Raw genomic sequence first — 27,672 nt, 5'->3', positions numbered from 1 at the left:
GTGTTGCCAGACTGAATTTTTAAAAACACAAATCTTGTATTTTTGCTATTCTGCTAAAAATCCTTGCATGGCTCTTCATGGAACAGCTTTAGCGTTCCTACTCTTGAGTTTCTTTTTTTTTTTTTAAGATTTTATTTATTTCACAGAGAGAGACACAGCAAGAGAGGGAACACAAGCAGGGGGAGTGGGAGAGGGAGTAGCAGGTTTCCTGCAGAGCAAGGAGCCCGATGTGGGGCTCCATCCCAGGACCCTGGGATCATGACCTGAGCCGAAGGCAGACGCTTACCGACTGAGCCACCCAGGCGCCCCTTGAGTTTCTTCTCTTGCAATCCCAAATCAACACACACACACACACAGGAGTCCAGTTCTGTTTCATGCTTGCGTCTTTATTATCCCTCCTACCCACCCCTCCCCTTCTCCCAGTAACTCATCCCCCGAAACAGGCAGCACGACCAGCTCATTTGTACTAATTTTTGCTTAGATACCAACCTCAAGTACCTTCAGCATTTCCCACCCCCCTCTATGGCTACTTTTCTCCAAAGCTATTAAAACTGTGCACCTGTTCTCCCTTTCCCAAATGCCCTGCCCTGGCATTTCAATAAAATTCAGTGCTTATTTAAGTCACTGATCTCACCACATTCATCATAGTTTTTTTAAAGTACAAGTTTCTGTCAACGTCTCCAACTAAGCCGCAAACTCTTTGAGGTCCGAAAGCTCGTCTCATTACATTTGTGTTCCCAGTACCTGACACGTCACTTGACACATCATTAGGTGTTCAAGCAAACGTGTTAATGTTAGGAGCAGTCAAAGAGGCAGAGGAGAGCAACGCTGCGAGAAGGGCGGCCCGTCTTTCCCTGTCTCCAGCCCACATCGGATCGCTCAGGAGGAGGCCGGCGTCGAACCCGACGCGAGGCCCCCACTTCTCCTGCTGGAGCTGCGCGAGTGTGCAAGGAGGGCCGGGCAGGAAATAAAAGGGCAGTGCTCTCCACGGTGGAAGGCCGAAGGAGAAAGGCTGAAACGTCCCCACAAACAGAACTAATGGCGAAACCCCGCCTCCTCCTTACCTACCCGGCCGGGCCTGCTTGCCACGTGATCAAGGCCACCCACGTGAGCTCGGCTCTGCGTGATTCGCCGAGGCGTCACGTGAGCACATTCTTCCCTGGGCTCCGGCAGCATAGTTTGTCTTGGAGTCAACATTCTCGCGTCCCGGTCTTCCCCCGACCCAATGGAAGAGGACGATGAGGAAGCGCGGGCACTGCTGGAAGGCGGCCCCAATGAGGCTGGCAGAGGTGCCCCTGCCGTCTCGGCTGTCCCCGGAGCGCTGCCGGCCCTTTGCGACCCTAGTCGCCTGGCGCACCGGCTTTTGGTGCTTTTGCTGATGTGCTTCCTAGGCTTCGGTGAGCATCTGGCCGGGTGGGGTGGGGTGGGGCTGATAATCCAGAAATTTCTGATTTTCTCTGGGATCCCCGAGATCCGCACTGAGCTAGTTCAGAGCTGCCACGCGGCCTCAGTGCAGCTTCCTCCCCCCGCCCCGTTTCGGGACTCCACTGAAGCCTGTGGACGTTGCTAGCCCTTAGGCGTCTTGGAGGTGGAGGTCCGGGGACAGAGCTGGGCGAGTTTTGTCCCCCTCTTTTGCCCTCCAAGAAGTCCCGGAGGCTAGCAGCTCGCCCCCTGGGGACATAGAGGTGAAGGAATCCCTATTTCTCAAAGCTCCTGTCGATGTACTGTTAAGAAGGAATTCAGAAAGATTGAACTACCCACCTCTAAGCACTACCCCCCCCCCCTTTAAATGACTAATATGTTAGCAGTCTGTTATGGTCTTTGGGTAAATACATCAATGTGTCTTGCTGATAGCTTCAGTGAGTAGATGTGTTCTCTTACTCTTCCGCTCTGCCATGAGTGAAGTAACCATACTGGACTCGTGGTAGTCTTGGCGGTATTTGGTTTGTTACGAAATCTGATGACTCTGAAAACAGTTTCTTGAGATAATTTCCAAAGCACCTCCTTGTATTCCTGCAACTGATGTATTCAGCAGCATTTTAATATCAGTTTGGTATGGTATGGAGGTCACAATGTGTTTTTCAGGGCGCTCGCTAGAACCTGTGTCACCAACAAGTTTAGGAACATTATGGTGGATAACTTTATGCTGCTGCTGGAATATGTAAACAGGCATGAAGGATGCTTTGGGCTTAGTTTCTTTGCAACTCCTTGTTCACTTCTTCCCCCACACTTTGTGGAAAGATGATGCCTATCCAATAGCTTTATGCATGGCATAAATATAACTGACAGGCATCCCTGTCAGTTATATTACTTTAAATGTCAGTGCATGGGGCGCCTGGGTGGCTCAGTCAGTTAAGCCTCTGCCTTTGGCTCAGGTCATGATCCGGGGTCCTGGGATGGAGCTCCGCGTTGGGCTCCCTGCTCATCGGGAAGCCTGCTTCACCCTCTCACACTCCCCTTGTTTGTGTTCCCTCTCTCACTGTCTCTCTCTGTCAAATAAATAAAATCTTAAAAAAATAAAAAAATATGAGTGCATGAATGTCAAACCTCTCTACATTTCTTTCTTACCCCCAACAGACATTATCAACATGTTTTAATCTTTTAGAACTCAGTTTTTTCAGTCTTGATGCTGTATTCACTACAGTATTTGATCTTGGGTATTCTGTTTGTAGAGCTAGATTATTGTTTCAAATATTGATTCCGAGTAGTTAAACTCCATTCCTGTGCTGTCATGGTAAGTGGTGACCTCAGGGTACATTATTGGGAAACTGCTGGGGATGTTTGTGAAATCTTTAGTGTGTGTGTGTTTTGGTAGCTTCACATAAGGAAAATATAGCTGCATGAAGATGCTAAAATAAAAAAAAAAAGACCTATGAAGCATGATGAAAGTGCAATGACAATCAGTTGTTGATTAACTTCTTTATTTTTTATTACGTTCAGTTAGCCACTGTATAGTACATCATTAGTGTTGATGTAGTGTTCAGTGATTCATTAGTTATGTATAACACCCAGTGCACATCACAACATGTGGCCTCCTTAATACCCATCACCCTGTTACCCTCCCCCCCCCCCCCCCCCCCCCTGAAACCCTCTGTTTGTTTCCCAGGGTCCGTAGTCTCTCATGGTTCCTCTCCCTCTCTGATTTCTCCCCCTTCAGATTTCCCTCCCTTCCCCAGTGGTCCTCCACACTATTCCTTATCCACATATGAGTGAAACCATATGATAATTGTCTCTCTGCTTGACTGACTTCACTTAACATAATCCCCTTCAGTTCCATCCATGTCGATGCAAATGGTGGGTATTCATCCTTTCTGATGGCTGAGTAATACTCCATTGTATAAATGTACCACATCTTCTTTATCCATTCATCTGTTGAAGACATCTCGGCTCCTTCCACAGTTTGGCTATTGTGGACGTTGCCGCTATGAACATTGGGGTGCATGTGGCCCTTCTTTTCACTACATCTGTATCTTTGGGGTAAATACCTAGTAGTGCAATTGCTGGATCATCAGGTAGCTCTATTTTTAACATCCTGAGGAACCTCCATACTGTTTTCCAGAGTGGCTGTACCAGCTTGCATTCCCACCAATAGTGTAAGAGGGTTCCCCTTTCTCCACATCCTCGCCAACATTTGTTGTTTCCCTGTTTTGTTAATTTTTGCCATTCTGATTGGTGTAAGGTGGTATCTCATTGTGGTTTTGATTTGTATTTCCATGATGGCTAATGATGTTGAGCATTTTTTCATGTGTCTGTTAGCCATTTGTATGTCTTCTGCCCATTTTTTGACTGGCTTATTTGTTTTTTGAGTGTTGAGTTTGAAAAGTTCTTTATAGAGCTTGGATATGAGCCCTTTATCTGTAATGTCATTTGCAAATATCTTCTCCCATTCCGTGGGCTGCCTCTTAGTTTTGTTGACTGTTTCCTTTGCTGTGCAGAAGCTTTTTATCTTGATGAAGTCCCAAAAGTTCATTTTTGCTTTTGTTTCTCTTGCCTTTGGCGACGTGTCTTGAAAGAAGTTACTGTGGCTGATGTCGAAGAGGTTACTGCCTGTGTTCTTCTCGAGGATTTTGATGGATTCCTGTCTCACATTGAGGTCTTTCATCCATTTTGAGTTTATCTTTGTGTATGGTGTAAGGGAGTGGTCCAGTTTCATTCTTCTATATGTAGCTGTCCAATTTTCTCAGCACCATTTACTGAAGAGACTGTCTTTTTTCCATTGGATATTTTTTCCTGATTTGTGAAAGATTAGTTGACCATAGAGTTGAGGGTCGATTTCTGGAGTCTATTCTGTTCCATTGCTCTTTGTGTCTGTTTTTGTGCCAATACCATGCTGTCTTGGTGATCACAGCTTTGTAATATAGCTTGAAATCAGGCAACGTGATGCCCCCAGCTTTGTTTTTCTTTTTCATTGTTCCCTTGGTGGTTGGGGTATTTTCTGGTTCCATACAAATTTTAGGATTGTTTGTTCCAGCTCTTTGAAAAATGCCAATGGTATTTTAATAGGGATTGCATTGAAAGTGTAAATTGCTCTGGGCAGGATAGACATTTTAACAATGTTTATTTTTAATCTAGGTTCCCAGTATTTGCTGTATATGCACAAAAATAATTTGTAAATGATTTCGCATGTTTTCTCTGCATTATTTGGCTACAACTTAGAAAATTATTAGTGGAAGGGAGGTGGTCCATGGGTGTCAGTCCTGGAGCGCCTCATATAAACATTGAAAATCACCAATTGAATAATATTTGCAACCTGAAACTTCTATATGGGCAGTATTATCACTTATAAAATGTTTGCTCTTCCTTATTCTAGGCAGCTATTTTTGCTATGATAATCCTGCTGCCCTTCAGACTCAGGTTAAAAGGGTAAGTTGATTTTTCACTTTGTTTCTCTGGAGTAGGGATAGCTGTTGAGACATCATCAGGTCTCAGATTGCCTAGTCTGAAATATTGTCCATTGAATCCATTTTAACATCTGTAGTAAAATCCATATGTAGTAAGGAGTGTTCTTGAGTTGGAATGAGTGACAACAAAGAATTCATTTAGAGCACTTGTGACTAGATAGTGTTTTACACTTTAAATAATTGCTATTTCCACAGAATTACCAAAAAATATTAGCAGATTTTTGTTTGCAATTCACTTTCCAATTGCGTAATCATCTGAATGACAGATGATTGTGTAGGATAGCTTTTTGCTTTCTTAAATATGTCTTTTTTTATTGTTCTTCCATTTTTTTAAATGTGGATGCTGACTGCTGAGGATTCTCCATGTCAGTACTTTTCGTCTGGTTTTGTAAAAATACATTTGATATTTATAGTTTCTTGTGTATTTAGATAGTTTTTGCTTTTTAGGGTTTTTACCTTTGGACAGGAAGAAATAGATTGGCCCTTCACATTCTAGAATGAAAGGGAAAGAAGGTAGGGTTTAGTGTGGGGGGGTAGGGATGGGCTAAGATTATCTTTTGCCATGTGGGGGGAACACCAGTGCATATGGCATAATGGGAATAAGAATGTAGAAGATACAGGCAGGTGCAGAGGGAGATGGTTCCAGTAATGGGGGATCTAATTGATCCTGGACTCCATGAAGCCTCTGAAAGGCATGTGGACCCAGGAAGTTCCCAGGGATCCCAGGTGCGACCATTTTTCTGGGGCAAGGGCCATAGCTGTCATGAAATTCTCAAAGTAGTTAGTGACTACAAATGATTAAGAAACTCCTGTCCTACACAAAAAGAATGTTTTGATTTGTTGCTAAACTTAACTGTTTGGAAAAAAATAGTTTTATTTTCTTCCCATATAGGATATGCAGGTGAATACGACGAAATTCATGCTGCTGTATGCCTGGTATTCTTGGCCCAATGTAGTTTTGTGTTTTTTTGGTGGCTTTTTGATAGACCGAGTATTTGGAATACGGTAAGCTTGAAAAACATCTCACCTATGGGTAAGATATTATTAGGAAAGCACAGAACTAGATTAAGGTATTTCTATGAAGAACTGAGTAAAACTCTGTATTGACTGTAATAATCTACATTAGTTTTTTTTTTTATGGTTTTTATATATTCCTGGAATTGGCTTTTGAAACTTGGTTGGTATTTCAGTTAAGGTCGGGACTAGTAAATGCTATTCATGAAATATGGTAACTCAGTTATCTTAAAAGTGTAAATAATGTCCTCACTTGGGATCAGGCAAACCAGGGTCTGAATCCCATTGCTGCCACTTACTCAGCGTCCTGTTCTGAACTGTTCCTAGCTTCCTGAGCTTTAGTTTCTGTGTTGGTAAAGTATGGTAATAATTCTTGCCTTACAAGGTAGTTACAAGGATTGAAAGAGATAGATAGATAGTATTTGGGACATATGTAGTATTTATCTCTCTCAGCCCCAGTGAGATTTTCTCTTTCTACCCTTGGGCATTGAACTTTTTGTGGCCACTTCTGTGAGAGGCGGAGGGAGGAATAACATTATAAGCTTTGTCATTTTTTATCCTTATGGTTGTGTATGTATTGTTAGTGGAGACTTAAAGAGGGATGCAGTCTGGGAATATTTTCAGAAGGCAGAGGGAAAAATGATGAAGCATCTTTCCGCCATGTCTGATGGAAAAGGATTGAAGAAACTGAAAGTGTTTAGACTCGGGGACTTAGAAATCTTGAAGGGTTAAGTATAAAAGAGGAATTAAATTTATTTTGCTTGGTCTGAAGGGATGGCATTAGCTTGAAACTTCAAGGGGGGCAGATTCTACTTGGTATGATGGAGACTTTGCTTGATCAGTTTGATGAGGGGCCGTGATTTGCCTTAGGACCACAGGAAGTTTTCTAGTTGCTAGAGAACATTTCGGTAGAATGTGGGATGGCCATTTCACAAGCATCTTGAGAGGGATTTGAGTTTCAGAAGTATGGCTTACTCGTAGAATCTTTAAGGACTCTTTTAATACTGGCGTTTTATTGCTCTGGGGAAACATTAATCAGATATTTGAAGTATAGAATGTGTGAGTAGGCAGATAACTTGATTGATATTTGTCCTTTTAAAAATAGTTATTATGCTAAGTGAAATAAGTCCAGACAAAGACAAATGCTATATGATTTCACTCATTTGTGGAATCTGAAAAAAAACAAAACACAACAACCAACAAATGAATAAACAAAAAACAGAATCATACCTTTACAGAGAACAAACTGATGGTTGCCGGAGGGGAGGGCAGGGAGGGTTGGCCAAAATGGGTGGAGGGGGGTGAGAGATACAGGCTTTTAGTTATGGAATGAAGTCAGAGGAACAAAAGGAATATAGGTAATGATATTGTAATAGTGTTGTATGATGACAGATGGTAGCTATACTTATGGTGAACATAGCGTAGTGTATAAACTTGTCAAATAACTATGTTGTGTCCTTGAAAGTATTATAACACTGTATCAACTATAGTAAAAAAAAACAAACAAACCCAAAATCAATAAAATAAAAAGTTTTTAGTTATCGGGAATTATAACGAATTAAAATTACTTAATCTTGGAATAAATTCTAAACTCTTAGAGTAATTTTATAAAGAATGTCCATGTGCATGTGGGGGAGGGGCAGAAGGAGAGAGAGAGAGAACCTCCAGCAGACTCCCTACCGAGCTTGGAGCCTGATGTCGGGCTCCATCTCACCACACTGAGATCATGATGAGCTGAAACCAAGAGTTGGACGCTTAACTGGCTGAGCCACCCAGGCACCCCAAGAATGTCGGGTTTTGAGTGGGAACCCTGGGAACTTCTTGAAGATTATTTAACAAGTTTTGTTTGTTTAAGAGATGATAATGGTTTAAGCTAAAATATGTCATTACTGAAGCCTCTGGAGTCCCCTTAGAAGTCAAGACTTACACAGATTAACATATTTAGCCTGGGAAAGCTGCTGCCTTTAGAGGCAGACTATCACTTCGTTTTTCTTTCCTTGGAGGGAATATATAGGGGTCAAAGACTGAAGTCTAGGGGTCAAAGAAGACTAAAGAATTATTACTGAAGGATTTGGTGACATAGTCTTAATTCATTCTCTCTCTGTCTCTGTCGCTCTCTCACAGATGGGGCACCATTATTTTTAGCTGCTTTGTTTGCATTGGGCAGGTAAGATAGTCCAAAACATTCATTGATTATGTAACAGCGACTTTTGAATTCTTGTCTGATTCCACCAGCAAAAATGTGTTTATTGAATGCCTGACTTAATTAAGCAGAGTCCCCAAAAGCCCAGGTAGCATAATGTATAGTCCATTTTAAGCCTTGAGATAGATGAACATTAATATTTAAATTTCACAGATTTACTAAGAAGGAATGTTAAAACTATTATAGAAGTTGTGATTCATTATAAGTTACTTATTTCTCCTGAATACTTTTTAAGTTTACTTTTTCATTGATTCTACATTTATATTCTACATTGTAGGTGATTTTTGCTCTGGGTGGAATATTTAATGCTTTTTGGCTGATGGAATTTGGAAGGTTTGTGTTTGGGTAAGTTATACATAATTTCATTCATCCTAATATATTACTGTTGACCTGTCAATTTATTAAAGATTCACAAAAATATATTACTGTCTCTTCTGGAGAATTACCTCAAATCCTTGAAATCTAGCTATATACACAAGACTGTTTATTGTCTTACTTTTCCTTTAAAGTGAGCAACAATTTTGAGTGGTCATAGTTAACTCTGTATGGGGTTTGAATATTAAGTAGTTCTCCAAAAATATTTTTCCTGGGTGTTTTTTGTTGTTGTTGTTGTATTGAAGGCTGATTTAAACCGCATTTAGAAAAGTGTAGACCAACCATTTCTAGGTTGGTGATTTATGGACATTTTGCTGTTTCTTAGTGGATAATGTACAGGTCCTTTTGAACCCTGTTAAAGAGGCTTGAATGAGCAAAATACCAATAGACTGATGATTCTTCATGAATTTTAATGTCTGTTCAGTAAGTCCATTCTGAGTCCAGCCTTGGGCTTCCTGCACTGAGAAATGCAGATGACATAACTTATTTAAGCTTTTTTATAAGTACTAGGGACATGTAGACATATATGATACACCCTAAAAAATGCTCTGAGAGAGAAAGAAACAAAATGTATATAAAAATATGAAAGGGATCCAGAGACGGAGGGGTGGTCAGAAAAGACCAGAAGTGGTCTTGACATTGGTATAGGGTTTGGATTAGTAGAAGAGAAGGAGAGTATTTTTGGATTAGGACAGAGTGAGGAGGGCTCAGTGTTAGGATATGGAGGAGAATCTCCTAACTGAAGGCCTAGAGGAGGAATGGTCAATATGTAGAACTTACAGAATGAAAGTTAAAATCCAGGAAGTAGGAAAATGTGGAATATGGAAGGTATTGGGCTGAAAAATGTGAATTTTATGTTTCCACAAAATACGAACCACTCTTGCCACATGAACATTTTATATAGCATAGGTGGTGATTTGACCCAGATTCCTTTTACCATAGGTCATGGTTATATACCACAATCCCCAAAACTTAGCAGTGTCATGCAGCTGTTACAGTGTGCTTGTGGACTTTTTGGGTCAGGAATTTGAAAAGGGCACAGCATGGATGGCTTGTCTGTGCACCAGATGTCTGGAGCCTCAGCTCAAAAGATTCATGGAAGGTTGGGTGCGGGAATCATCTGAAAGCTTGTTGACTCATATGTCGCATTCTGGGGTTGGGACAACTTGAAGACTAGCGCTGCTGGATGGAGTGCCTAAGTGTGGCCTCTCTGTGGCTTGGCTTTCTCATAGCATGGTGTACTGAGGGTAGTTGGACGTCTTACAAGATGGCTCAGGCTTCAAGTGTGAATGTTTGAGTGAAAAGGTAGATTTCAGCTTTGATTACACAGCACCACTTCCACAATATTACATGGATTGAAGCAGTCTCAGTCCCACCTAGAGTCAGGGGTGGGGACATAGGTCCCACCTTTTGATAGGAGGGGTGTCAAAATTTTAAACTTGCATTGCTAACTGTGGTATTTCTGTAAAAGCAGTAATTTTTCTTCTTTTTCTCATTTTTAGGATTGGTGGGGAGTCCTTAGCAGTTGCCCAGAATACATACGCTGTGAGTTGGTTTAAAGGCAAAGAATTAAACTTGGTATTTGGACTCCAACTTAGTATGGCTAGAATTGTAAGTATGACAAACCTAATGAAGCGAAACAGGAAGTAAGAGATTTAATCTTGTAATTATCTCTTAAAAATAATGGGATGAAGTGTGTTTTGTTTGCTGTATTAGGTATTGATTTTTTATATATATCTGTTGACCATAGTATAGCATTTACCTTATTACTTTAAGGCATTTTTGACCTTATTTCACTTGGGAAACAGTCTAAAAAGACTAATTGAGCATTCATTAGTTCAAAGAATCTGAGCATTGGGAGGGATCTTACAGGTTTTGTCATCAGATTTCTTTGCCCATCCCTGGCATGAAAGTCTTCCAGACTCTACTTGCACATTTCTAGTGATTGGAAGCTCACCGTGCGTGTGATAGGGCAGCTCCTGTACTTGAGCTTTATGAAGTTCAGCCTCACATAGAGATGAAATCTGCCTCCACAAGTAGCTTTTTCTCATTGCTCCCCCTTGTGCCCTCCAGTTAACATTTGTTACCTCTTTCGTGTGCCAGCACTTTGCTTATAAAGACAGCTTTTAAGTTCTTCATCAGACATGCTCATTTCCTGTGGTTGTCTAAGCCATATGACATGGGTTTCAGTTCCCTGGTCATGGTGCTCCCGCCTGTCTGGGCTTACTGCAGGTGCTCGGTACTTTTCCCCAGCATTTGGAACCTGGAAGTGTTTGTGGTGTTTCAGGTTTGGTCTGATAGAGGGTACTCAGGGAAACAACGTTATACTTTTATTAATGCAACCTGTGAGGTGTTTGGCCACCCCAAACCCTGTTAGGTTTTTTTTCCTCATAAACTCCTATGAATAGAGGTTTTTTTAAAAAAAATCCTTGCCATTGAAAATCAAGGTTCCAAAGACTAGTTATTGGCCTGAAAATGCTTGTAACATATTCTTAGGGAAGAAGAAATCCAGTACAAAAAGTTTTTAAAGTACTATTTCATTATATAAAGCATATAATGTATACATGTAATCTATATAACATTTTTGTGATTTTTATACATGTAGGTTCTTTCTAATTTTTCAACCATTATAGATAGCACTGTTGTGTGACACTATAAAACTTGTCTGAATCTCTGATTGTTTCCTGAAGCTAGATCGCTGGGAATGGAATTGAATCAAGAGGATTTGTTAGGGTTTCTTAGGACAGTAGTCTCATATTATCCTCTCCGCGATGTTTACGTCCCCATCTGTGGGATATGAAAGGATCATTTTTATTATAGCTTTGATAGTAGAGACTGTCATTACTTAAAAAATCATTTTTGATTGGAAACACCTAAATATGACTTTAATTTGTAATTCTTAGCTAGTATGGTTTTGCATATTGTCTAAATTTTATCCACAAGGATATTCTGAGTACCTCATTATGTATCTTGTGCAAGTCAAGATATGTCTGTGGCAGTTTGTGGGTCTCGTTGTCTAATAACTTATCGAAGAAGGAAATAAGATGTAATCTTGGTGACATCATTGTGGCTACTGGTGGATTCTTTTCTGTGTGGCCACAAATTAGCTCTAATCCATTGAGCTGCATTCTGAAAGCCTTGAGTTTTTAGGAATCTCAGCGGCTTCGAGGATGCAGGGTGGAGGTTACTGGGGTGATGGGAGGACCGAGGAGGAGGTAGAGTGAGCTGGACCGCAAGCAGCCACCTCCTCTTCAGCCAGGACAGCTCAGCTTTGACCTGATTTCTGTGCTTAGGGTCCTTGTAAGACACATGAGAATTCCATTCCATTCCATTACAGAGCTGCTGGGGTAGATGGAGTTTCAGTGTTTTTGCACTTTCCTTGTCCCTGTGCGTATTCAGAATGGTTGATAGAGATTCTGGCTTTACCTCCACATGATTTTTCTGTAGCCTGAGCTGTGAGTTTGTCTATTTTGGACAGTTGATCTGTTACCATTACACCTTTAGGCAGTGGACTTCTCACTTATTATTTATATCTTCCTGGGGGTTGGAAGTCCAGCACCCTTTTGATTGTCATTTGTAATTTGTTACTTTTAAGCTCATTATTTCAATGAATATTTATTGAGGACTTGCTAAGCCATGTCATGTTAGGCATTTTAGAATTAAAGGATTTTTAAGGCAGCATCCCTGTCTCTGAGAAGCTTTTATTTTCAGTGATAGTGAGGAAAGTTTCCAGTAGGTCTCCATTTATACCTTCTTGCTCATTTGAGTAAAGCCATAGGTTAACATTTTGTAAGAAATAGCTGTGTGAAATTTGCTACTGTGTTTGCTGTGAGAATATTGTTGAGGACGTGTTCATTTCTCAGTCTTTAGTGTCTGACCTGTCAGTAGTAGTATTTGGCACAGTTGACATTCCCCCTACCTTGATTTCTTCTCTTGGGTTCCAGGACACTACAGTCTTATAGTTTCCCTCTTGCCTTTCTGTTTACTCCTTTGGCCTATTCTGCTAGTTCCATCTCAGTCTTTTGAACTTGTAAATGTGGGGGTGCCCTAGGGCATGGTTATTGAACATCTTCTCCTTTCTTTTGACACTTACCTCCTTGGTGATTTTATCTAGTTTTGAAGTTTTAAATAGTATATCTTTGCTCCTGAATTTGTATCGCCTGTCCAGACCTTTCTCCTGAATTCCATATCCCTATAATGCAGCTTCCTACTTGACATTTCCACTTGGATGTCTAGTAGGCACATCAGACCTGACATGGCCAAAAGCCAGCTCTTGATTTTCTACCTGTGACCTCCCCAAACCAGCTTATGCTGTAGTTTTCTCATCCTCACTTACAAGCAACTCTTTTCTTCCATTTGCTCAGGCAAAACCTTAGGTGTCATTTTAAATTACTCCTCCCCCCGCCACAACATGTGTTTTCCATTTCAAGTCCCATTAGCTTTATCATCAAAATATATCCATATTCTAGGGGCGCCTGGGTGGCTCAGTCATTGGGCATCTGCCTTGGGCTCAGGTCATGATCCCGGGGTCCTGGAATCGAGCCCTGCATCAGGCTCCCTGCTCAGCGGGGAGCCTGCTTTTCCCTTTCCTTCTGCCTGCTACTCCCCCTGCTTGTGCTCTCTCTCTTTCTCTGTCAAATAAATAAATTAAAAGTATATATATATATCCATATTCTGACCACTTCTCACCATGCCCCCTGCTAGCCATCCTTGTCCAAGACTCATCATCTCTGTTCTGGATTTTTGCACTAGCCCCCTAATGCATGTCCTTGCTTCTGCCTTTATTCCCGCTTATAGTCTCTTTTGAATATAGCAGCCAGAGCAAATCTGTTAAAATGTGTGGAATCCTGCCACTTCTATATGCTTCTTCGCTTCCCATCTCACACAGAATAAAAGCCAGAAGTCCATATTATTACCTGTATCCTGCTTCCCCACCATTTCCTCTCCAGGGATCGCATCTCATGTTCTGTCTTCTTCCTTTACACCGTTCCAGACTCTGCCGTAGCTGCTGTTCCTTGAGCACGCCGCCGTATGCACTCTCAGGGCCTGTGCACCGACTGTTCCTTCTGCCTCAGTGCTCTGTCCTTTCCCCAGATCACCTCGTGGCTAGCCTCCTTCAAGTTTTTACTCAAAGGCACAATCGCAGTGAGGCCTCCACCCCTTTATGTTCTCTTTCCCTGCTTTTTTTTCCTTATTTTTAAAAGTACTTACCACAATTTAATATACTACATATTTTACCTCTTCTACTCCTTTGAAATGTGGGATTTATGAAAGCTGGAGATTTTTCTGTTTTGTTCTTGGTTATATTCCCAGTACCTAGAACAGCGACTGGTTCAATGAGGGCTCAATAATTGCTAAATGAATAAGTGAATGAGAATATTATCTTCTGTAACTTTTATTGTCTTCTTATGGATAGGATGAATTTTTAAGGTGTAAGTATAAGCAAAGGCTGTGCTTTTTCTGAGTGAAAGTTTATTTTATTCTTAGGTACGCTGTGAATTTTGTCACTCGTTTCGTTTTTGCTTTTGTTGCTAGAAAATTCTAAATGTACTGTGCTGTCTTCAATACTAGCATCTTCTATAAATTAGCATGTGTGTGTGTGTGTGTGTGTGTGTGTGTGTGCAGTAATCTTATCTGTGGCTTTATCTTAGTGTGTTAGTTTTTTCCGAGAGTGTTTTTTAAAAAAATGTATCTCTTGTTTAATCTGGATCCTGTTATACTTGTTTCTGCTAGCCATCTCACATCCTTAATTGAATAAGGCAGAGCATATATAAATGAAATGTTTTTTCCTTCTCTTTCAGGGAAGTACAGTAAACATGAATCTCATGGGATGGCTGTATTCTAAGGTTGAAGCTTCGTTGGGTTCTGCTGGTCACACAACCCTTGGGGTCACACTTATGATTGGTTAGTGGATCCTGATGTCCCTTGTTTTGTATCTTCTGAAAGCACGTCATAGGAAGTACTGTGGCAGAGAGGAGAGAACACTGGAATCAGGGTTAGACCACTTTTGTTATAGTTTTGCCTGAACGGTTCACGAGTTCTTGGACCTAACTAGAAATACTGAATCTTTTACCCAGTTTGTGTTACTATTTCCATTTTCTTAAAATGGAGGATTTTGTCCCACCTTATCTACTTCAGCATTGTCATGGTGAGCAAATAAGAGATTGTGTTTGAAAATTCTGAAAACAGATTTTTTACATGTAAGCTGTTACTAGTCTATAGCAGAGGCATAATTGTTTCCTTTTGATCAAATTCAATTAGTATGCCTATGGACCTAAGATTTTACAGACGTTAGAGGTGATAGGATGTTGTAGGAAATCCACTAAGTTGGGAGTCAGGAGTCTGGGTTCTAGTCCTGATTCTAACTGGTTCTGTCAACTTGGACAAGGAAGTGAACCTCTGTGTCTTAGTTTTCTGTAAAATTTCAGGTGTTTGAAAGTGTATAGGTCCCTTCTGGCGCTAGGTTCTGTGAGGTAAGACTTCGTTGTACTGGTTGCTGGGTGGATCACTGAGAAACATGTGAGACCTTCTGGAGTTCCCACCTGTGCTTTTCTCTGAGCAGTGGGTTTTTGTAACTGAGCCCCCATAGTGGGTAAAAGGACCACTTGCAGAGCCCTACAGAGACCTGTGGGATGGTGAGTTGAACATTCTGTGCCATCTTTTATTCCTTATAATTCCTTGATATAGTTTGGTAGAAAGAGGGCAGTGGAGAGGAAATCTCGAACAGGTCACCTGTATCTAGAGCTTTCTCCTTTCCTCCCTGACCTCTCAGATCCCTTGCTTTATTTAAAACCTCTTTTTCTTACTCTTAGATGCTCTTCAGTATTCTTTCCAGTCCTCTCCACAATGGAGAATTTGAGAATTTTAGAGAATTTTAGTGCCAGAAAAGATCTGTGCCATCAAGTCAAAGCCTCTGATTTTACAGATGGTGAAGTTGAAGCCCTGAGAGGTTAAGTTCTGTGTTCAGCATCATTCAGCTTGTGGCAGAAGTAGAACCCACATCTACTGACTTTTATTTTAGCAATTTTCAGCTAGACCACATTATGAAATTAAAGATCCATGTTTTTACTGAGCTTCTTTTAAAAATCTTGAGAAGTGTAAACTTTATTTACTCTTTATCCTGATTTGCTTTAATGCTAATGAGATCAGCACTAGTGAGTAATGCTGATTACACAAAGGAAGGAGAGCCTGGCTGAGCTGTGCTGTGGGAGGGTGGGGCCCTTTGGGCTGCTAAAGGGTAGGAGCAAGGGTTGCAGACTTTGGGAAGGAATCAAGAGGAAAATTCGATGATCATAGAATCAGATGTTGCTTTTATACTTTTTTTCCCTCTGGCATCTGTCAATAATCAGTGCTTAGACTTAGTTAAGAGATTAGTACAGATTTGCTAGCGGGTCATCCACTCTCTTAAAGTCTGTATTTGCATTACAAGACTAGACTAGTATGTTCTAGTCTTTTCCCTCTAGTCTCCAACCTTCTACTGGGAAATAATATAGTAAGAGTGACTGCTGTTTTTTGAGTACTTATCCACATGCTGTTTCTTTCCTTCTGTCCTGATTTAGTAATTGTAGGATTTTCTTAAATGTGTCTGGATGCCATCCATTTCATTTGCTAGGTTTTCTGCTGTTACTATAAGGTACTGCCTCTTGGGAACCTTCAGTCATTCTCTTTTAAAAATCTCTCTTTTGGGCGCCTGGGTGGCTCAGTTGGTTAAGCGACTGCCTTCGGCTCAGGTCATGATCCTGGAGTTCCAGGATCGAGGCCCGCATCAGGCTCCCTGCTCGGCAGGGAGTCTGCTTCTCCCTCTGACCCTCCCCCCTCTTACGCTCTCTCTGTTTCATTCTCTCTCTCAAATAAATAAAATCTTTAAAAAAAGAACTCTCTCTTTTTTATTATAGGGGGTATAACATGTATTCTTTCACTAATCTGTGCCTTGGTTCTCGCTTACTTGGATCAGAGAGCAGAGAGAATCCTTCATAAAGCACAAGGAAAAACAGGTAGGTCTAAATTCAAACAAAGTGGGGCTTTGGGAAATTGCAGACCTTTGAAGGTAATTTACAATGAGGTAAGTTCCTAATGTAGTGTTGTAAGCCCAGTGAGGCTTAATACATGTTTTTTTTATCTTTTGTTTTCCAGTCTGTTTCTACTTGTCTAAATTTTAAGTTTTCCCAGAAGCTATGTTCCAGTAATTTACTGAGAAAAGTATTGTACACTGAATGCAAAGGTTAATCACGTGATAAAAGAAAAATAATCTTGACCTGGGTATGCAAAATTATGCTGATAGCTTCTTCCCTTTCTTTTCAAGGTGAAGTTATTAAGTTAACTGATGTAAAGGACTTCTCCTTACCCCTGTGGCTGATATTTATCATCTGCGTCTGTTATTATGTGGCAGTGTTCCCTTTTATCGGACTCGGAAAGTGAGTATTCTCGTGCATCCCATTTTTGTTGGCTAAATTGTAGTGAGAATTTAATCACACAAATGTAATTTTTTTAGCTATAAATCTTGCTTTTCTGGTTATAGTTTATATTTACACAGGAATTATTTTACATCCTGGTATATAACTGATTTTCTTAGCTTAAGGTTTAGTATTTGGCTTAATACTTTCATTATTTTTTTGATGAAATACCTAATAGTTTTTGATTCATAATATGGATTTATTTTAATGCTTTGAATTGGATTAGTATTCTTTTTTAGAGAATGGAAACAGTGCTTTGGCTCATTATGCCTGGGCACATTTCCATTTGTTAGGACTATAATTATGCTGGGGTTCAAAATCAAATTCTTCTTTTGTGTTGTCACTAACCTCTCCCTTTCCACTGGCAGCTGCTTGAAGTGTGTGAGTGTGTTTATAGGGATGTGTCTTTGTAATCAGAACCTTTAAATTCAGACTGTTTTCAATAATTTGAAATGAACTCTAGGCATTATCTTGCAAAGAACCTATCCAGTCCCACTTTAAGGAAAAGAAGCACTCTTAATGTCATGTAGTAATTCATTTGGTTTTCTGAAAAGTTATGCGTACTGTTTGCTGTTTATTTAAAATGAAAAAATCGGGGTGCCTGGGTGGCTCAGTCAGTTAAGTGTCTGTCTTCAGCTTAGGTCATGATCCCAGGGTCCTGGCATCGAGCCCTGCATGTCTCCATGCTTAGCGGGAGCCTGCCTCTCCCATTCCCTCTGTCCTTCCCCTCTGCTCTTGCTCTCTGTGTCCCTCTCTCTCTCAAATAAATAAATAGATAAATAAATAAAATCTTTTAAGAAATAATAATAAAATGAAAAAATCAATATCAGTGTATTTTATTTAGTTAGTGAAATATTTACATAAACCCTAAAACCTTAGTGCCAGTTGTTTAAAGATGACTGTTAAATAAGGTGGGAAAACAGTATCAAGAAGGAAAAGTTAACTAAACTTAAGAGTTATTTTTATTTAGTTTTATTTTGCCTTTAATTATTAAAAACAGAGTAGTTCTCTCTAAAGTGCTTATTTCTTTCTCTCTCTCTCTTTATTTTAGAGTTTTCTTTATAGAAAAATTTGGATTTTCTTCCCAGGCAGCAAGTGCTATTAACAGGTATTTCATTAATTCTGTGAGTGCTTATTGTGTGCATAGTGTGGGTCTTTAATTATAACCAAATGTTCTGAGAGACAAAAAAGACATGTGACTTAACATCCATCGTGTGAAACCAAGATTATATTGGTGCTTGATTCTGAGAGACCATCTTTGCATTAACGGAAAACCGAAGAAACCTTGGACTACTCTTTAATCTTTAAATTTCTGTTTACTGATGACCATTTTAGAAGAATGCTAAATTAAATGAGCTAGGATTTGCTTTGCCTAATGGTTTTAGGGACTTTTTGGATTTTTTTTTTTTTTTTTTGGTAGCTGTGATACATTTCATTAAATATCTTTTATATTCTCTGGGCAGTGTTGTATATGTCATATCAGCTCCCATGTCCCCGATATTTGGGTTCTTGGTGGATAAAACAGGAAAGAACATCATCTGGGTTCTTTGTGCCGTGGTGACCACTCTTGCTGCCCATGTCATGCTGGCCTTCACGCTGTGGAACCCTTGGATTGCTATGGTAATGTCACTCTGGATGCTTGCAGGGCTCAGGGCTTCAGGGAGGACTCTGTAAAGTGCACGTCAGGAGCTACATTCCGCTCCTCTGGTAACAGAGCTCGTGCCAGTGGGAAAAACAATGACTTGATTGCAGTTTCTACAAAAGAACTATTTTTAAAGTAAATAAATGTTAATTATTTAATGTTAATTATTGTTAAAGTAATTAAATGTTAAAGTATGTTAAAGTAAATGTTAATTATTTAACATACTGTATTTGATATGGTCATCTTAATGCTGAAATTGAATTTGAAATAACGTAGTCTTATAAAAGCCATAATGCTTATTAGTTCCATTTATTTTCCTCTACTTCTTTAAAAAATTCTTCCATCATAGGTGGCAAAAAAAAAAAAAAAATGTCTATCAGCCCAGGATTCATGATTTTGCATTCTTTTGTCTTTGACCCTTAGAAGGTTAAAAAGTGATAATGAATTCATCACGTTTTTGTTCTTTAGAATGTCATTTTATTTTTATTTATTTATTTTTAGGATTTTTTTATTTATTCATTTGAGACAGAGAGAGAGAAAGAGCAGGAGCAGTGGGGAGAGGCAGAGGAAGAGGGAGAAGCACACTGACCTGGGAGCTTGATCCCAGGAGATCATGACCTGAGCCAAAGGCAGACCCTTAACTATCTGAGCCACCCAAGTGCTCCTAGAATGTCATTTTAAAGACCACAGGCTTAAGTGCTGCATTTCTTACCTATTAACAAAAGAATATCTTGGGCATAGATGTTTGTTGTACACTAGTGAGATTTCTGTAGGACAGATTCCTGGAAGTATAAATGCTGTAGCAGAGGCTTTGCACATTTAACATCTTAACAGACATTGTGGAACTTCTCTAAGAAGTTCTTACCCATTTATAGTTTTACCAATAATATACAAATGTGTGTTTTTAGTATCCTAGCCATGTTGGGCATTGGCCCTATTTCAATCTTTGCCAATATGATACGTGTAGATGATCTTATTTAAACTTAAATCATAAAGTTTCTTTTTTAACTAAAGAACAAGTCAGCATTAGGTGATAGTTTTTTGCCCTGCCCTCCAGTTAGGTGTTGATGACCCGAGGTAAGATAATGGACTGTTGGCGTGATGTTGCCTTGATAGCTTAATTTGTATTTAATAAATACTGGAAAATTAGCTTGCCTGAAACATTGGTAGTAACTTTTGCAAAATAGCTGTATTTTCTTGTTTAGTCCTTGATTGTACCCTGGGCCCAGGCAGTTACAGGTGCATATAATATAAAATGGTTAAGATAGTGTGTGTGTATTTTGTCACTAGAGGGATACTGTTAGGGTCAGGACTTTTTTGTATCAAACGTGAGTTTTAGCATAATTGCAATAAAATTTGCATGAATGTTCATATATTTGCTATTATGCCACTCTGGCTAATCTGCATCAAAGGAAAATCACCTTTTGGTTAATGTTAAGACTTCTGCCCTTTTCTGTGTCACTTTCTACAGTGTCTCCTGGGACTCGCCTATTCGTTGCTTGCCTGTGCATTGTGGCCAATGGTGGCGTTCGTAGTTCCTGAACATCAACTGGGAACTGCGTATGGCTTGTAAGTGTTTACACCACACCACAATGTCTCTCTCTGCTCTAGCAACTTAATTATCATATAAAACTCCAGGTCTCCTGAATCTAGTCATCTTCAGGCTTCTGGGACAGCTCTGAGCCTGCAAACCACCAGAAAAGTCAGTTAAGCTATTTGTGATATTACTCTGGTGACAGAAACCCTCCAAGCCTCCAGCAAGAGAGCTGGTGTTAAGCTAACCCCGAAGAAATGGTTTCTGACATTCTGCCTGTTTATCTGAGGGCTTCTTAGTGAGAAGTTGGGTTCTGGTCTCTGGCCCAAAGGGCAAAAGGGGGAAACTGCACCCTTGGTTGGTATTCACTTAGCTCTTACTTTCATTCCGCAGGAAAACATTGAGCTTATATTGCACTTAATAAGACAGGCTCCCTTACCTTTGAGCATAACATCTAGTAGCAGAAATAGTCATGGAATGAAAATACCAATTCACGTCGTCCCTAGTTAAAAACACCTTTTAACACTAATAGTATGTCGTTTATAGATACTAATATTTAAAGTGAATTGTTACTGTGAGCAGTAACTGTAAAAAGATAAACAGTCAGGGGGCTGGCAGGAGTTTTTGGAAGTACCAAGAGGACTAACACTTAAACGGGAGAGTAAAGAGCAGCAGGGATGATCTGTGGGTGCATCAGCCCCTTCTTCTGTCTCAACTTCTTTGTTTCTGGTCCTGCTATCCCTGGGCTCATGTAGCCCATGGAAAAAGAGTGGTGGGTAAATAATTTTTAGTGCTTTTGGAAAATAATGTGAATAGTGTTTTTATTTTTAAATTTCAACCAATAAAGATTTATCTAAGTTTTACTTCATAATTATGATTACATAATTGTGTGAAGACTTTTGAAATTGGGGGGTGCCTGGGTGACTCAGTCGTTAAGCGTCTGCCTTCGGCTCAGGTCATGATCCCAGGGTCCTGGGATTGAGCCCCACATCGGGCTCCCTGCTTGGCGGGGAGTCTGCTTCTCCCTCTCCCACTCCCCCTGCTTGTGTTCTCTCTCTTGCTGTGTCTTTCTCTGTCAAATAAATGAATAAAATCTTTAAAAAAAAAAGACTTTGAAATTGAAATGTGTGTTTGTATTTCTTGAATTGTAGCATGCAGTCCATTCAGAATCTTGGGTTGGCGATCATTTCCATCATTGCTGGCATGATACTGGATACTCGGGGCTATTTGTTTTTAGAAGTTTTCTTCATTGCCTGTGTTTCTTGTAAGTATGTGATGTGGCTACATTTAGTTTCTTTTAATGTGTAACAAAATGTTTTCATTTATACTTTTAGGTTTTTGTTGTTATTCTCTTTTTTTCTCTTTTAAACCAAATCCCTAAGATGTATCTCTCAGATTTGACTATTTCTTGGTCTGTGCGTTAGAGTTTCCCAGCTGGTGGCTTTCTGTTCTCTGAGGATTCACAGGCATTTTTTTAGGCGGTGCCTAATTTTAAAAGTAGTAGTAGAATCTGCTTCATATTCTATTTTAAATATTTATGGTTTTTAGAAAACATTATCCTCTTTATAAAGTGAAACCATTTTAAAGGATGGTGTGTCCCTCGTGTGAAGTGTGGACATTGGTATGATTCAGTTGTGAGTGCTCATCGTTTATTCATTAGGCAACTTTAAATTACTTTTATTCCTGGTCCTGTTATTTAATGTTTACCTGTAATGGTTTATTGGTTAAAAATAGGAAGTATTAGGAAATTGTTGAAAACTACAAAAATAGCATTTTCCTCCAGTAGGCTTCACCATACAGATAGTTGTGTTCATCTGAAAAAAAATCTTATATAACATATCAGATGTCTTTTATGCTTTAACTTGTGTTTAAAATGGCAAACCCCAGTGATGATTTTATCATTTCCATTTACAGGGATAAAAGACAATTTATACTTGAAATGTGGTATTTGTAGATAATTGTTAGGAGATGCCTGAATGCATTTTATTATCTCATAATTTTAGAAGCAAGCACATCAAATTTTAAAAATATATTATTTGTTTTTAAAAAGTGGGTCATGTAGAATTCAAAATACTAGGTCATGAAAGTATTTTTGTCTGTTTTTGATGCTGGAACATGTGGTTTAATTTCAATCCACAATTCCATATATATTTGGTTCTTAAACAAACACCATGCCATTTAAAAATGTTTTTGTTGCCATATTAACTTAAAGTAAATTTAGTGTGCCTTACTTGTTAAGGAAGCCTTGACTTTCTGAGGTTTTCACTGACTTTGGGCTTCTGGGAGTCACGATGACCACAGTCTAATGTTGGGTTAATTTGTAAAATGAACAATGGTGTTTTCAGACGTAAAATCCTCAAAGGATTATTTCTATTTGGTTCTCTGTAAAAAGATAAACAGTCAGGGGGCTGGCAGGAGTTTTTGGAAGTACCAAGAGGACTAACACTTAAACGGGAGAGTAAAGAGCAGCAGGGATGATCTGTGGGTGCATCAGCCCCTTCTTCTGTCTCAACTTCTTTGTTTCTGGTCCTGCTATCCCTGGGCTCATGTAGCCCATGGAAAAAGAGTGGTGGGTAAATAATTTTTAGTGCTTTTGGAAAATAATGTGAATAGTGTTTTTATTTTTAAATGCCAACCAATAAAGATTTATCTAAGTTTTACTTCGTAATTATGATTACATAGGAATCATTGGGAAGAAGTACATGTTTTTTAAGGCCCTGGTGTTTTTTTTCACTTCCAGTGTCACTTTTATCTGTGGTCTTACTCTATGTGGTGAATCATGCCCGAGGTAAGTAGAATTCAGACATTTTCTTCTTAAACCACTCTGGATCATCTTGTGGGGTCCCTGGATTGTCTGCATTCTTCTTTAGAGGCCAGGGCTTTAGTTCGTGTAATGACGACATTCAGTTCATAGTGATGGAAACACATTTCGTTATGTAACATATAATTATGTATTTTGGAACTTCAGATTTATTAGAATTGTTGTCATGTTCTTTCTGGCCAGTTCAACTTAAGTTTTGTAATATAAAATTTTAGATGTTCTTTTTATGTTAGCATAAATAAGTATGGCATTTTTATAATAACTTAAAGCCATTACTGTGTTATTGTCTCATATTTTAAAAAAATAAGTAAAGAAATTTATAGTTATAGTTTGCATTTTGAGACTGAAAGCGTTTGATACAGAATGAGGTGTTACAGATTTTTTTCTTTTGCTAGTATATTTTAAGTGTATTTTTACTTTTTTCTTTCTTCTGTGTAAGATTTTGATGTTAGCCTTTTTAATTTTTCTAAGTAGCTTGCCCCTAAATGTTGTTATGTACTTAGTAAAATGTATATACCTGCTGTTTAAGTGATTTTAGGTCATTTCCTTTAATTTCTCTTCATTTTCAGTATTATTAAATATTAATACAGTGTCCCAGTTAACAAGATGTAAAGCAGTACCTAAGTCCAAACTTAAAAAATGCTCACATTAAGGAGTGATTATTTGTATTTGTATCGTATAAAGATTCTTAAAAAACAGCTTTTTCCCTTGGGAAGGTCCCAGGAGATAAACTATTTCTTTCTCATCTTCCATAGCTTTTTCTGTTACTTTAAGGTATATCAGTGCAGGTGTGTGTGTGTGTGTGTGTGTGTGTGTGTGTGTGAATTTTACTTTTAATAGTTGTGTAGAAAAGGTTCTATGCTTATTTGTGTTTTAGGGGGGAACCTAAATTATTCTGCAAGACAAAGGGAAGAAATAAAACTTTCTCATGCTGAGTAAGTATTAAAAGAGAAAAGTTAACTTCTTTTGCAAATCTCAAACATTAGCATTTTATTTCAAAGTATTAGGTTTGGACTTTTTTTTTTTTTAAATATTTTTATTTATTTATTTAATTGACAGAGAGAGAGAGACAGCAAGAGAGGGAACACAAGCAGGGGGAGGGTCAGAGGGAGAAGCAGGCTTCCCGCGGAGCAGGGAGCCTGATGTAGGGCTTGAAATCCCAGGACCCTGAGATCATGACCCGAGCTGAAGGCAGTCTCTTAACCAACTGAGCCACCCAGGCGCCCCTAGGTTTGGACTTTTAAGAATTAATCTTCTTGAGATTCAAGAGCTAGCAATTAACTTGGAACTACCATAACAAGGATGTATATCAAGGGTTAAAGTGAAGGGGGAAAATAATTGGGTTTTAAATTGCTTTCTGAGAGAAAGTGAGACCTGTAGTATTTGTAATTTATTAGAGGAAAGGTCTTTGTCCTAAGCTTCTGTGCTGGGCTTACCCTTCCGTTCTCTGATCTTTTCATTTTCTTAGCTATTTGAGATAATTTTTCATCTTCTCCTGGTACTAACATTATGTGTTCTCAGACTCACTTGAAACAAATTAAGTAGATAATGTGGCATTAAGTTAAACCTATTTTTTCCATGAGTGTGTGCTAAACTGTAATAGTGTTTCTGTTTCCTGTTACGATTTCTGATTTTTTAGATATTCAGTTTTTTATGATTTAAAAAATTTATTTGTAAACATATACCATGTAACTATAAGTTTTGTGAATTTTGTATAGGTTAAAATCTTGTAGAACAAAGCATTTTTTGGGAGGTGATTCTTGGCCATTTCAAATTTCCTTTTAACATAGTAATTCTAGAAATACATCTTGAGAAGATAATTAGAAGTGTTACAAGTTTTATGTATCTTTATGCCAGGCTTGTTTGTTATGTCAAAAAACTGGAAACAACTTGAATATATCTATATAATATGTTGTTTAAATCATGTCTGAGGATTTTAAAAGTCAGAAATAGTTCCCTCCCTGCACCAAGTCAGAGATACTTACCATGCCACATGTTAAGTAGACAAAGGATTAAAATGCAAATGTAATATCCTAATTTTGTTCAAGAAAAAATATGCAGGCACATGTATTTTTTACTTACTTACTTGTATATAATAGAAGAAATACTGAAAGGAAAACCCCCAAATACAGTTCCATTTGAATGGTAAGGTTACAGGCATACTTTTTCCTTTGTTTTTCTATATTTTCCAGATCTTCTATGTTGATCTTAATGTTACTTTTACAATCAAGAGGTTTTAAGAGATTATCAGCAAAGTGTGCAACCTTTAATATTTGGTAGTACATGCTTTGTAATGCTAATGGTTTTTAGCCATTGTAAATTGTAAACCAGATGAGGCCGCCTGTTTTTCCCCCTTTTTGATAATTCATTGCATTGTGTTTTGCAGATGAGAAGCTTAAATGACTGTGTCATGAGAATGGGCTGCACACACATCATTGGTTTGAAAACCTCACTTTTTTTTTTTAATCTAGAATTTAGTCAGGAAAAATAATGGTCTGGAAATATATATTTATATTTCAAAAGCACCTATTTCAAAGTATATTTGTGAGGACTATTTTAGCTTGTGTCTTATGTACTGTGTATTGCTAAAGAATTCTACTTTGGAGTAGGCTAATCAGTGAAGTTTAGAAAGTTTCTCTGGAATATGCAGGTGAATTTCAGTAAGGACAGTAAATAATGGAAAACTTGGATCTTGTACTGAAATAATTTTCAGAAGGTGTTTCTTAAGGATATCTTTGACTTTTTTTTAATCTTAAAAAAAAAAGCCTTTGAAGGTGTAGAAGGGATATTTTATACAGAATAAACAATGGCATTTTAATAGGCATTCCCTGTTTTTATAGGGAATATTTGAAAGATTTTTTTTTGCAGTTTCTTCATTTTCACAAAAGCAGATTGTATTCTGCTATCTTTAGTTATGAGAGGTTGCCGAGCAGTGACCCTTTTGAGCTTCTTTATCTCTCCATTACCGAGGACCTTGATCACTTAGGGATTTAATTTTATAGTACAAACTTCCTGTACAGTTTTTTCTTACAGTCTAATTAAGTACTAAAAAGTGTCCTTTAAATTATGATAGTTGCATATCTACATGGTTAAAAACACTGTAGAAGGAATACTCAATATCTTCTAAAACTTTAGATTTTTAAAAGAATATTAAAATACTGATTTTAACTCTTATTGATTTGGAAGACTGTTTCTGTAAGAAAATTGAAGTTGGAATAAAGAAAATTTGCCTTTGAAAGTCAGTGGAGTACCTTTTTCTCCAGAGTAGAACCTAAGTAACATTTATGTTTTCCAAATTAAATAAAATATAATTATAAAATTTCTTTTGACAAACTTAAAAACTTTTTAATTGACTTAGTCTTAGCATATTACATATTAAAGTCAAGGACTTTTTCATGTTTTGCTCTCCAGGAGTATACAGATATTTTAAACAACTGTTAAACTGTTGTATTTAGCTAATTGTATTGTTCAAATATAGGACATTACATTGTATGCTTGAAAGTTCTGGACCAGATTGAAAGTACATTCCTTACTCAGGTCAAGTTTATTTATATCCATTTTTCTGATTGACGGTTTATTGTGTCATTATTCAGTTGTTCTTTCGGCTTTGATGGCCATTTGACTGTTGTAGCCCAGATTATTGAGTGTTGGCTTTAGCAGTTGGTGAGAGTGGAGGAAGCCAGTTGCTGCTGCTGCTGGAGGGCTTGTGTGGTCTGGCCTCTGCCTTACTATTTCCACCATCTCTGCCTCAGCCCCAGTGAGCTGTTTCATTACATTTTTTCAGATGGGTCCTGTTTCTTGCCTTTTCAGGGGTTTTGTCCATGCTGCTCCCTTTGCCTAGAATATTTTATCCAGGATTCTCCACAGCCTGATTTCTCCTGATTTACAACAGAAAACCTTAGCCCCAGCTCAGAAGCATTCTTCCTGTGGAAACTTCCAGACCTTCAGGCTATATCAAGTTCTTCTAAAATTTTTGTGATCTTGAAAAGCCCTGTATTTTTCCTTCTTAGTTTACCTCAGCTTATAATGAAGAATTTGTGATAGTGTGGGTATGGCTGTCTTTCTCTTCCTTTAGACTGTAAGCTCCATGAGGGCAGGGACTGTGTCTATTATGTTAATTATGATTGTGTTGATAGTGCCTAGCACAAAGTAAGCACAAAATAAATATTTTTTTGAATGATGCATAAATAAAAAGAGTAAAATGGAATAACCTTTTTGGAGGATAAATTGGCAATATGAATAAAAAGACCTAAAAAGGGGATGATGGTGGGGCACATGCCTTTTGGCTTAGCAATATCATTTCTAATAACTTATCCCAAGGAAACCATCAGACAAATATACACATAAATGTATTTTAAGAAGGTATTTTCATTGCAAGATTGCTTTATAATAGCCTAAAATAGGAAACCACCCACGTTTATAAGAATAGGAGATTTGTTAAGTACACCATATCCTATGCTTAAAGTGAAATATTGAACAGTCATTAAATGGTTTCATTAGAGAGCATTGACATGGAATTTGATGGCATTATTATATGAAGATTCAGAATGCTGCTTTGTTTTTTTTTTTTAAGATTTATTTATGAGAGGGAGAGAGAGCGTGCATGGGAGAGAAACCCAAGCAGACTCTGCACTGAACGTGGAGCCCAGTATGGGGCTCAGTCCCATAACTCTGAGATCACGACCTGAGGCAAAATCAAGAGTCAGATGCTCAACTGACTGAGCCACCT

At 38.6% G+C, this 27,672-nt stretch overlaps 1 protein-coding gene across 3 annotated transcripts; it reads left to right on the top strand.

Annotated features, from left to right (window-relative positions):
• Window positions 1-1,138: 1,138 nt before the first annotated feature.
• On the top strand, window positions 1,139-27,137 carry MFSD1 (major facilitator superfamily domain containing 1). 3 transcript variants are annotated; one of them, XM_073898044.1, is made up of 17 exons: window positions 1,139-1,397; window positions 4,811-4,863; window positions 5,794-5,906; window positions 8,040-8,082; window positions 8,396-8,463; window positions 9,996-10,104; window positions 14,295-14,397; window positions 16,389-16,487; window positions 16,796-16,907; window positions 17,998-18,054; window positions 18,410-18,566; window positions 20,060-20,157; window positions 21,274-21,386; window positions 22,863-22,910; window positions 23,821-23,878; window positions 25,330-25,381; window positions 26,754-27,137. In XM_073898044.1, the coding sequence occupies exons 1-16, from the start codon at window positions 1,226-1,228 to the stop codon at window positions 25,331-25,333; spliced, it is 1,407 nt and encodes a 468-aa protein (XP_073754145.1). In that variant the 5' UTR covers window positions 1,139-1,225; the 3' UTR covers window positions 25,334-25,381; window positions 26,754-27,137. The 3 variants fall into 3 exon arrangements, with proteins under 3 accessions (XP_073754145.1, XP_025735522.2, XP_025735531.2); XM_025879737.2 differs by having other exon boundaries at window positions 25,330-27,137; XM_025879746.2 differs by lacking the exons at window positions 25,330-25,381; window positions 26,754-27,137 and having other exon boundaries at window positions 23,821-23,882.
• Window positions 27,138-27,672: the final 535 nt, after the last annotated feature.

This window comes from Callorhinus ursinus, unplaced genomic scaffold, assembly GCF_003265705.2.
Source record: "Callorhinus ursinus isolate GAN/ISIS: 27379988/994484 unplaced genomic scaffold, GSC_fseal_2.0 scaffold1, whole genome shotgun sequence".
Classification (NCBI taxonomy): Eukaryota; Metazoa; Chordata; class Mammalia; order Carnivora; family Otariidae; genus Callorhinus; species Callorhinus ursinus.
Note: the sequence above shows the minus strand (reverse complement) of the source record. Positions and strands in the feature narration are given on the sequence as shown.

Coding starts and splice junctions, on each gene's coding strand:
- MFSD1 (XM_073898044.1), top strand. CDS start 1,226: ATGGAAGAGGACGATGAGGAAGCGCGGGCACTGCTGGAAGGCGGCCCC. Junction 4,864..5,793: donor TTCAGACTCAGGTTAAAAGG/GTAAGTTGATTT, acceptor CTTCCCATATAG/GATATGCAGGTGAATACGAC. Junction 22,911..23,820: donor TGTGGTGAATCATGCCCGAG/GTAAGTAGAATT, acceptor TTTGTGTTTTAG/GGGGGAACCTAAATTATTCT.